The following is a 12,100-nucleotide window of genomic DNA, read 5'->3' as shown; positions in this document are numbered from 1 at the left end:
TTTCAGCTGGGCAATGGCCACAAGACTCTCATCATCTAGTAGGGTAATTTGGCTCATTTTGGCTCTATCACGTAGTGGCAAGAAAGGTTTTGGGAGTAAAAGACAACAGCACTTTTCAAGTCTCTCCTTGTGTCCTGTGGGCTATTATTCCATTGGCCAAAGGAGCAAGTATGTCAACAGTATAAAATAGCACCTGCTTTGAGTTTTATTGGCATTAATAGGATGCATTAAGGATTGAGTTAGACAATATGTATCTATAATAGATAAACCACAGTTTATAACTTCCTCTAGTAGTACCAGCATTCAAAAATATAAAGAAAACAGGGTTAATTATACTTTAGGTTTGGTATAATCAGTGGTGGATAAGTAGTCACTTTCCAGCATTGCTGAAGCGAATGGTTATGGGTTTATCTGGGTCTGGAGGTAAGAGATGCTAAAAAGACACGAAGCTTCTGGGGGAAAGAGGTCTAAGGAACGAGGTGTTGCAAGGGCAAATAACAGGTTCAGTGAGAATAAAACAAGTAGGTAGAGGAAAAGAAGTTTTGTTGAGTAAGTGACTTTCAGAGTAGGGAATGCAGTGGATCTGCGTAAGGATGAAATATAAGACAAAGTACAAGAAGACTGTTAAAGCTGAGGCATAGAAAGTCTCAGTCCACGGTTTTGGAAAGATTCATGGCTTGAATGTTTTATTAAACCTCAAAGATCTTTTCATATGCTAACATTCCAGCCTCTGTGAGTCAGTGTGAGGTCACAGATGTTGATGAAATGGGATAAGGTAGCAAGATTCTGAATTGCCTGCTGAAGTCATTGCACAAGGTGGGAGGAGGTCCAGGAGCATGTCAAGAGCTATAAAAGAAAGAAGGGTGATGAAGTAATCTGACGCTGCTGGTTTGTATGAAATTTATGGATTTATTATTCCAATTAAGAAAATACATTTTATTTCATACTTATCTGCCTTTTAAACATATTTGACTCTTCTCTCTTTTATTTTACATTTGTATTTTATCTTTTTAGAATAGATACCTTTAACAAATAGGGAAGGGGAATGAGAAAGTAGACAGGGGTACGATTGGTGGTATTTTAAGGGGGGTTATTCAAAGATTATCAGTTGCAGTTGCCCATTTTCTCTAATATTGAAAAGCTCATACTTCTAGAATGAGTGAAGAGGTCTTATTTACTTGTAATCCAACTTCTAAGGCATTTTTAAGGCAGAAATGAATAATATTTTTTCTACTAATACAAAATATTTTAAAATATTACATTTGTTTTTAAAAAATTTTAAAGATAAAATACTAGTTATTTTTTTAGAAGATAGACTACTAGTTATTAAAGTTTATAACATGTCTTTTAAACATTTTTACTTTTATAGCAATATGGAACCAGAATTAAGATGGTATGGTTATCTGTCATTGAACTGTCAAGTTACAGTTTGGAAGAGATCTTAAAACCCTAATCACCTTGTATAATCTAAGTAATACATTTCATGAAAATATGTATAAACCTGTTCTTCAGGTTTTCACATTGTACATATACGTTTATAACCACAGCTGTGTGAGTGAAACTTACTTTAATAGTTTTCTCAATAAAGATGTCATCATCAGACATTACTAAACAAAACCTCTTAAATTATATATATATATCTGATTATTTGAACACTTAATTATAAATAATATTGTTAGCATTAATTTTTTTAGTACACTGAAAAATAATTTTTCTGACTTTGTTTCTTAGATTTTTCAAATGATAAAATATCGGGCTTTCATTTTCATAAAGGATTTGTTAGACTTAAGAAGGAAGTTTGATTCAGTATACTTCATTAACTACAGTACTAGACAAAGAATTATTGAGGAGACTATGGATTTGACTTTTCCAAGGAACAGACAGAAAAGACTGATCCAGTTGGCTTTGATAGATTTTATGTTCCATAAATTGCTTTTTAAAGTGTACATGTAAATCTATCTTCTATCTATCTATCTATCTATCTATCTATCTATCTATCTATCTATCTATCTATTATCTATCTATCTATCTATCTATCTATCTATCTATCTATCTATCATCTATCTATCCATTTATTATCCAAGTTAATTTTTATTCTTTATGTTTAGGATAAATATATGTACCATACGGCTCCAGTTGAAAAATCACAGGGCAGACTGCAAAACCGACCATCAAGATCACAAAAGAAGAAATCCAAGTCACCTGAGAGAAATAAATATTGTGTAAATGCAAAAAACTACGAACAGCCTACAATTTCTTCAAAGTCACACTCTCCATCTCCCTACACAAAAAGACGCATGTGTGAGCTATCTGAAGACACCAGGCGGCGGCTGGCCCATTTAAATCTGGGGCCCTATGAATTCAAAAAAGAAACAGATAAACCTCCATTTGTGATTAGACATGTATGTGTTCTCTTAAACATTTCCATTTGAAACTGTTCTAATCTGTTCATTCATGAAGATATTCTAAAACTTCTTTCAGCTTCTAGCCTATGTTGATAATTCTTTTTCCTGAACTGTTAGCCTAGCAATCTAAAATTGAAAATTAACTTGGAATAAAAGAACATTCTTTTGTCAGTCTTCAAACCTGACAAAGATCAAGCTCCACTATGAATGCCATGTTAAATCCTCTAAGAACCCATTTCCTTTTTTCTTACAACATATAGTGTAATAACTCTACAAATTGAACTTAGATATAATTGATGTTAGTACTAAAATGGCAGAATAAGGTTTTAAAAGGACCACATTTTCTTTATGAAAAGGAAAACCCACTCTCCTCCCCTAGCCTTTTAAAAATTATAATGGAAAGTAAGTTTCCTTTGAAATTTTGTCCTGTGGGCAAACCTTATGTAATGAATGGATCTTTGAAGCAAATCTTTACTTGGTGGGGATGAGAGGGCCTTGAAAAGTGAAGAGAGTTCATTTAAGGATTATAGCACAGTTCTAATCTTTCTATACAGAAACCTGCTTTTGATGTAGTTTAAGTTTAAATTGTTGTGATTACATTTGTCTTATTTCTATAGAATTAATTTGTAAGTTCTGGTAAGATTTTTTTGCGGCTGTTTGTATAAACAATATCCAGATAATGTTTACTTGTTTGCTTGATTGCAGTTTCAGAATGCTTTTAATTTTATATCTGCACTCAGATGTAGATTCAGTTGAAAAGAAAGGACATAGTAGATGCCTATGCGCAAAAATAACTAGGAATATTTTGGGGTTAGCCACATAAAAATTGTTTAGGGAAATAACTGCTCTTAAAATATTTATTACACTATTGTTTTTCACATCAGTGTTCAAAATAGAATAATTCTAATATCGCTTGTATTAACCTTGACATTTTTATTAAAGTGCTTTTATTCTCAGCTTTCTAATGAATATAAAGAAATGTATATTTCTAAGTCTGTAGTTAGAAAATTGCTTACCTTATTGTATAAGAAATTGGACTTTTTAAATTGTATCTGTAAACATAGACATGCCTTCCCCCCTGCCCATAGCCATTCATGATTTAAAAGCACTTAACAAAGGCCCTGGCTGGTGGGCCCAGCTTGCGGAAGTCTCGAGTTCAATTCCCTGTCAGTACACACAGAAGAAATGATTCTCTGCTTCTCCACCCCACCCCTCCTCTCTCCTTCTACCCCCACAGCCATGGCTCATTTGAGCAAGTTGGCCCTGGGCACTGAGGAGGGCATCATGTCCTCACCTCAGGAGCTAAAATATCTTAGTTGCTGAGCAACAGAGCAACAGCCCCGGGTAGGCAGAATAGGCAGAACATGGCCCCATAGGGGGCTTGCCTGGTGGATCCTTGGTCCAGGCGCATGAAGGAATCTGTCTTTCTGCCTCCCCACCTCTCACATAATAATAATAATAATAATAATAATAATAATAGCACTTAACAAGTTGATAACCAAACAAAATTTTGATTTGGTACACACATATGCAAAATGCTAACACTTTTAGAAAAGAGATTCTAGGCCCTGGCCAGTTGGCTCAGTGGTAGAGCGTCGGCCTGGCGTGCAGAAGTCCCGGGTTCGATTCCCGGCCAGGGCACACAGGAGAAGCGCCCATCTGCTTCTCCACCCCTCCCCCTCTCCTTCCTCTCTGTCTCTCTCTTCCCCTCCCGCAGCGAGGCTCCATTGGAGCAAAGATGGCCCGGGCACTGGGGATGGCTCCTTGGCCTCTGCCCCAGGTGCTAGAGTGGCTCTGGTCGCAACAGAACGACGCCCTGGAGGGGCAGAGCATCGCCCCCTGGTGGGCAGAGCGTCGCCCCCTGGTGGGCGTGCCGGGTGAATCCCGGTCAGGTGCATACGGGAGTCTGTCTGACTGTCTCCCCCGTTTCCAGCTTCAGAAAAATACACAAAAAAAAAAAAAAGAAAGAAAAGAGATTCTAGTTTACATACATTGTATGAAAAATAGCCTTAAAGAATGTGGAACAGTTTCGAGAAATCACTAGCATTCCCAAACTGGTACAACTATTCTAGAAGAGTTAAATAGCATTTTCTCTTTTTTATTTACCCAGAATAGGATTTTTTTCTATTATGATATAATACATGTAATTTTCAAAATTTTTATGTGCAGGAGATAAATAGCAAATGCCTAAAGTTGTTTTTTTTTAAAGTGGCAAAGTAGATTCCTCTTTTAAAAACTTTGTAATGGAAAGCAAACTAGACAATACATATTTCAACTGTATATCTGTTCATCTTAAAATAGGCTTAAATAGGTAATTAAACATTTCTGGAGTTTAATATCAGTTTTATTTAAGAATGAACTGCAAAATACTCACCTGTGCTGACTTTAAACTTGCCTGAACCATATGGTCACTATCACGTAACTTGAAGATATATGCTCTCTGTATCTTAGTTGATTTTCTGGTGCCAAAGGACTGAAAGACGATTTAAGCTGGGGTTTTTTTTACACTTAATTTCTTTTTTCTAGGTTGATCCCCCAAGTCCCAGGGCTGATACATTTTTTGGATCTTCTAGCAGAGACTGTGAAAGAGATCGATGGTCTAGGATGCACAATGGTAAGAACCTGCAAGTTCTCTCTCTTCATAGCTTTCTTGCCTGTGCCACAGTCAAGCCTCTAACTTGGCATCAAATAACGAAAACAGAATCTTTGCTGTATTATTGGATAATATGATATAGTACTACTTTTCATAACTTGTAGGGCACCCATATAGATATTCTCTAAAACTAATAGAATTTCTGTGCTGCTATAAACCATCTCTCTCTTTGAGATACAAAATATGTATTAATGTATTAAACACTGATACCTTCTTGTAAAAAAGCAACTTGATTTTGTTTTGCTCAACAACTTCTAAATTTATTTGACTATGGAAACCTTTTCTAATCTTCACATGTATTACTTAGTTTGTGGAACAGACTTTGGGAAATACTGTTGTAAAAAGAGTTCAAGGAAATCAGTTCTGGACAGACATTTACATATCCATTTGAATATATGTTCTGCCACTTCTTTATAAAATAGGCATTCTTGAATAAATCCTTAGCTACTTTGATAATCAGCTTATTTATTAAACAGTGAAGATAACATGGTAAATAATACCATGTAAACTGTCCTAGCAAACGGGGCTTAGAAATATCAGCCACCATTACAATATATAAACAATACTTATCATTTGTATTTCTGAAAAGATAATATCCTTTAGGCTTAATTTATAATAACATATCTTTAAACCCTGGTTGGATAGCTCAAATGGTTAGAGTATTGTCCCAATATGCCGAGATTTTGGGTTCTATCTCAACTCAGGCACATACAAGAAACAACCAATTAATGCATAAGTAAGTAGAACAACAAACTGATGTTTCTCTCTGAAAAGGAAAATATTTATATATAAAGTTTATATATAAAATATATATATATATATATATTTAAACTTTAGTCCTGGTCCTAGTGGTTAGATAAGTATTTTCTCAAGTTTAATATGAAGATTATTTTTGTGAAGGTTAAATGGCATTGTATGTTTTAGGGATATTTGAGTGTTGCTATCTATAGACATTGGCTAGTCAGTTCAGCAAGCATTCACCAGAGCCCTTAAATTAAATTTACTACACACTGACAAAAGCATAGAAAAAGAAAAACGAGATAAAGTGAAAAAAATATAATCATGACATGTAGTGAGCTTTGTCTTCTCTTTCTAAACTCAAGTGTATAATCTACTTTTATTGTGGGGAAATGAAACATCTTCTCTGAGAACATTCAGAGTTTGTGCTCATTTATTTTGCTTTATTTTTTAGCACAAACAGGGAGATAGGTGTGGTAATCAATAAGTCTTATATCTAGAATGTCAGGTTATATGAAATTAGGAACAGATGTTGTACTGTTTTTCCTCTTAGAAGAAATTTATGGACATGGAAAAATGAACTTTAAAAAAAGAAAATAAAAAAATAATTTCAGTGTAAATGTTTATTTAGAAAATGTTTTTGAACTTCATGTAAGCATCTGATTTATCTTGACAGTTATATATTTGCCAAATTTCAGCTTACAGAAAAGCTGAACAAAGAATTCTCATATACCTTTCAGAATCTACACATATAATATATGCTTTTCTCTCTCCCCGTTTATCTTTTTCCCCTCCTGCCTTCATTTGTGTGTGTGTGCTGAGTATAAACTCTTTTGTTTTTGTTTTTTTAATAAGGACATCACTATGGAATGAATTATGTCCCTCCAAACTTCATGTTGAAGCTCTAAAGCCTGTTGTCATGGTATTTGGCGATGAGCTTTTGGGAAGCAATTAGGTTTAGATGAGATTATGAGGGTGAGGCCCTCTTATAGGGTTAGTGCCCTTATAAGAAGAGACATCAGAGATCTTGCTTTCCCTCTCTGCCATGTGAAGATACAACAATAAGGCGGTCTTCTTCAAGCCAGAACAAGAACATGTACCAGACTCTGACCATGGAGGCACCTGGGTCTCAGACTTCCAGCCTCCAGAACTGTGAGAAATGGAGTCTGTGTTTCAGCCAGCAGCTCTATGGTAATTTGTTATGGCAGGCTGAGGAGACCAAAACAGATGTTATCATCTGTGATGCCATTATCAGAGCAGGAAATTAACAATGATATAAGAGCAATAACTACCTTATAAACCTAAATCAGACTGTGCCACTTGTCCCAGTATCTTTATAGCAAGAGAAATCCCACATCATGCATAGCCTTCAGTTGCCCTGTCTCTTTTGTTTTTTTTAATATGGGTCAGTTCCTTAGACTTTGTGTTTGATATTGATCATTTTGAAGAGTACAGGTCAGCTGTTTTGTAGTATGTCCCTCAATGGGATTGTCTCATGATTAGATTTAGGTTATTTTTCTCCAGAAGTGATGTTACTCTTAGTGCATCATGCCAGAGATTCATGATGTTGCTTTGTTACTGGTGATGTTAATTTGCTCACTTGATTAAGATGGTGCATGCTAGGTTTCTCCATCATAAAAGTGCAATTTCTTCTCTTTGTAATTATGGGGAGATAACTTGAGACTCTGTAATATCCTGTTACTCCTCAACTTTGATCCCTTTTGCATACATTGATGATTTTTATCTGAAATAATTTATTTCTATGATATTTGCCAAATAGTGATTTTAAAATATTTTATTTATTCTTTGTACATTTATTATTTGCCTTTATTATAAAGAGTTTTATTTCTCTTTTCTTTAATTTTGATGCCTCTAGTTTTTTTACTACATTTTTTTCCTGGCTGGCAGTTGAGCAGCTGTCATTTGGGTCCTCAGCAACTATTTAAATGCATATGGGGATTTCTTATAATAGAGCCTCTTAAATAGTTAATTTTCACTTGTGACTATCTTACTTCAATGGACATATTCTAGAACATTTTCTTGTCAAATTATCTTGCCTAATCTTAAGTTTTTATGTGCTATCATTTTTATCGCCATTGATTGCTTTAGTCCTTATAATAATCATGTGAAGATGAATTTAGCTGTAGTTGATTAAGAGAAATGACAGAGGCTTAGAAATAAGTTTGATTATTTGGAAAGACAAAAGAACCATAGGCAGTCTAGAATCCAAGTCTTCTAACCCCAACTTCCACTCTCCTACTACTTTCTCCACTTTCATTTAGCTGTGGTGTTTTTTTAAGATAAATTTTTCAAGCAAATTTTCTCTCCCTGGAATTTCCATGGTATGTATTAGTAATTTGTGCCATCCCCCTTTTTATTTTTTTTGTATTTTTCCGAAGTGAGAAGTGGGGGGTGGGAGACAGACAGATTCCTGCATGTGCCCAACCAGGATACACCCGGCATGCCCACTAGGGGGTGATGCTCTGCCCATGTAGGGTATTGCTCTGCTGCAGCTGGAGCCATTCTAGCGCCTGAGGCGGAGGCCATGGAGTCATCCTCAGCACCTGGGCCAACTTTGCTCCAATGGAGCCTTGGCTGCGGGAGGGGAAAAGAGAGACAGAGAGGAAGGAGAGTGGGGGGGGGGGTGGAGAAGCAGATGGGCACTTCTCCTGTGTGCCCTGGCCAGGAATTGAACCCAGGATTTCCATATGCCAGGCCAACGCTCTACCACTGAGCCAACCAGCCAGGGCCTGTGCCATTCTTTTGAATAAACAATAAGTCTTGTGCATTGGGAATATCTGGGAACTTTATCCAGTCACTTGATCTGTCTGAATTTGGGGAAGTTTATGAATGGTTTGTGGAAAGCAGACACCATACAAGTATTTTAATATATTGATACTTTTAATATTACATTAGCAGTCAGAAGGAATATATACCATGTTCAGTAATTATTAAATTAATTTTCAAAGTTAGCATGTTTGGAGAATTAGGCTTAGTATATCTTTCTCATTCATTTATTTCTTCTGCTATTCGTGATCATGCTGGATATTAGACTTTATTGAAGAGGAGTTAGGCTGTCATTTATTTTCAGTTTTAATTTCGAAAAGCACTTGAAGTAATTGAATCCTTCTGAATTAAATGGTGTGATTGTCCTTGTGAAAGACGTTAATGTTTTAGCATGTTTCTATAATGGTTCTGGACACTCAGAAAACAAACATTTTATACCATTAAAAAAAGCTAACTGACTGAATATATAGACTGTTCTAGGTCTCTATCCATATAGCCATTTTTTTTTCTGGACAAAGCAGTTTGGAAGGTAAAATATAGAATGCTTTTGACCAGAATGTATGAGTAAGGAAGTAGAATTGCGAATTACGGTTCTAATTTGTTTGACTGTCAATATAACAGAGATTATAATACTTAAAGTTGATTCTTGAAAGTTGACTCCTTTCAGTAATGAGTAAAACCCCTGCATCTACAATGTAGTGGTCATTATTTTAGGGAGAGATTTAGAATAGTTTTATAATGTACTTTGTTACATACTGTGCTAGGGACTTTTATAAGCTATGTAATTTAATCATCAGTTTGACTTTCTGAGGTAAAGTAAGCATTGCCTTCGTACTCTTAAAATGAAGAATGAAGCAGATTAATTATAAACTTGACCAAAGTAATATATTTGATAAGTAGTGGAATCAGAAATTGATTCTAGGCTTGTTTATCTTAGAATTCAATAGTAATAATGTTGATGATGGTAATAATAAGAGTTAACTTTATTTTATTACCTTGCATGTAATATCTAATGTAATCTTTAAAACAAATTATGGATGAGGCATTGGACAGATGAGGACTATGGGTTTTGGAGAGATTAAGTAATTTGCCCAAGGTCTTACGGGAAGTGCTGGGGGACTGGACTGTAATGTAGATCTGTTTGTTAACAAGGTCTGTGCACTAAGCTATGCTACCACCCTCTAAAACTGGTCCTGTTTCCATTATACACACTTGATTCTGGCATGGACTCCAAGAATATTTAACAATATCTATCAAATCTATATATTCAAATTACATTTCATCTTAAACTGATTTATCAACTAAAAATCACCTATTTCTTTCGTATCCACTTTGTAACCATTTATGTAGACAGATTGATTAATCAACTAAAAATTATTGTGGTCTATTCTCAGTTATTTCCTACTCCCATGAAATTAGTATTTATTTATTTATTTATTTATTTATTTATTTATTTTCCCTATTTATTGAATTATCGAGGTGACACTGATGAACAGTGATACAGGTTTTAGGTGCACAGTTCTACAACAGGTGTACACGATCTGTTTCCTGTGCTGTGTGCTCACCATCCCGAGTCCGGTCTCCATCCATTGCCATTTACCTGCCCCTGCACCCTCCTCCCCCTTTCTCCACAGCAGCTACCACACTGTTGTCCGTGTCCACGAGTTCTTTTCTCTTTTGAAATCAGTATTTATGAACTCAATCATCTTTGCTTATGTAACTTCGACGGATTTTAAGATATTTCTGAAAACTGCTGTAAGCATTATAAGCATAGAAACTGATAGCAAAAAGCACAGATGAAACCAAATTTTCTTTTTTTTTTTTGTATGAAATATATATAGTTTCTTCTGTATATCTTTTTTCAGATCATTCTCATGTTGGTGGCTACCGATCCAAGGATTATAAGGTATGTAATATAAATTACAGAATGATAAATATCTTAGATAATTATTAAGTCTTAGATTATCATAGTCAAAAAATGCACCAACAATAATTGTCATATCATGAATGTCATTATTTTGGCTACATTGTCAAGTAGTAGAATAGAATTTTTATTTCATGTCTTCCTACAAATATTTGAGGTTTTTTGAGTGTTCATTTGGTGTAATTAATTATTGAATGTGTTTGTGTGTCTATGTGTGTGCGTGTCTGAGTTAGAGACAGAGAAGCTGGTTGTAACTTTTAGTAGTACCTCACACAGTACTATTTATAAACTTCAGTCATTCACAGAGCATCCTCATAATATCTGCATGAAATTTATGCTTTTTTCTTCAAATTCTTTTTTATCTCACCATTGTAAATGAAAAATTAGTATCATGTGCTTTAAGTGGATGATTGTCTTAAAAATACTTTAAAAGCAAAACAACTACTAAATTCCGACTAGATAACTATTGTTTTCCACAGGCTTTGAGCCATGCTCTCTGTTTCATAAAATAAGATAAGCAATGATAGAGAGGTAGAGGAGACATAGGTAGCCAACTGAAGATTATGGTCAAAACAGAATTGAAAAGAAAATATTTTTTTCTTTTGTGATGCTGTGTTATTTATTGTATGTCCATGTGCCATGTAAAATATTCTTCTGTATCATATGAAGTCATTTTGGATACCATATTAATTATCTGCTAGAACACTAGTAGTTCATGTCCTGTATTTTGAGATGTAATGCCTCAGAGTGTCTTTTCTGCCCCTAAGTGGAAGTTTCTTGATACTAAGTATAATTATATTTGGGAAAACAGAGCAAAACAAAAGAAATATAGCTTTTCTTATGTACTTGAAAACAATCTATTTTGTGTCACCGGCACCAAATAGTACTTTGCTGTGCTTTGAACACGATGGAGGAAACGCAGACAGTTAAGTAACAGCGTGAGGCACCGTGTGACTGCAGGCTCAGATCTTCCAATGTCAGAATCAGCCAGGTGCAGCTTTACAAAACTTCCTTTCAGGCCTTCTAAATTGAAATTGTTGAGATTGGAGACTGGAAATTTTTTATTTTTAACAAGTTTCCAGGTGATTCTTATGCAGCCCTCTTGTTATCTATCCGAGCATTGGCATTTAAAAACCACTAGTATAAAGTATGACTATAACACTTACTTGTTAGAGTTGTCCCTCATCAAGTGTTTGTATGGGGTTGTGCCCTTCTTTCAGCCTGCCCAGGCCCCTAGTGTGGACCACGTGTCATTCAGTTGGTGCAGACCCATCCTATTATGTGGCCTCTTCTCAAACACACATGCTCACACACAGGCACACTAATGTGTGTTACATCTCTGCGTGTGCACAAGTGTCGCAGAGCATAACGTGCAGTGTCGTGCCTGGTGCCCAGGGAAGCCTCCTTAGCTGTCCTGCCTAAAGGACAGCCTGTCTCAGGATGTTTCCTTCAAGTCATGCTTTATAATTTTTACATATTTAGTTCTTTATTAATTATGTAATGTGGAAAAACATTACAGTTACAACAGGTTTTTTTTCAGTTTATGAAATATGTTAGATTCACTCTTACATATCAAACGCCCAGTCCTGAGTA

The 12,100-nt window shown here is 35.3% G+C and overlaps 1 protein-coding gene across 6 annotated transcripts in view; it reads left to right on the top strand.

Annotated features, from left to right (window-relative positions):
• The window catches only part of SPATA6 (spermatogenesis associated 6), a 110,470-nt gene that overhangs the window by 40,090 nt on the left and 58,280 nt on the right, over nt 1-12,100 (top strand). For all 6 annotated transcript variants that reach the window (XM_066376231.1, XM_066376229.1, XM_066376230.1 and 3 more), the window contains exons 7-9: nt 2,109-2,402; nt 4,932-5,019; nt 10,449-10,489. In XM_066376231.1, the coding sequence (XP_066232328.1) occupies nt 2,109-2,402; nt 4,932-5,019; nt 10,449-10,489 (423 nt within the window). The remainder of the gene's footprint in view (nt 1-2,108; nt 2,403-4,931; nt 5,020-10,448; nt 10,490-12,100) is intronic.

This window comes from Saccopteryx leptura, chromosome 3, assembly GCF_036850995.1.
Source record: "Saccopteryx leptura isolate mSacLep1 chromosome 3, mSacLep1_pri_phased_curated, whole genome shotgun sequence".
NCBI classification, from domain to species: Eukaryota; Metazoa; Chordata; class Mammalia; order Chiroptera; family Emballonuridae; genus Saccopteryx; species Saccopteryx leptura.
This window is presented reverse-complemented; position numbering and strand designations above follow the sequence as displayed.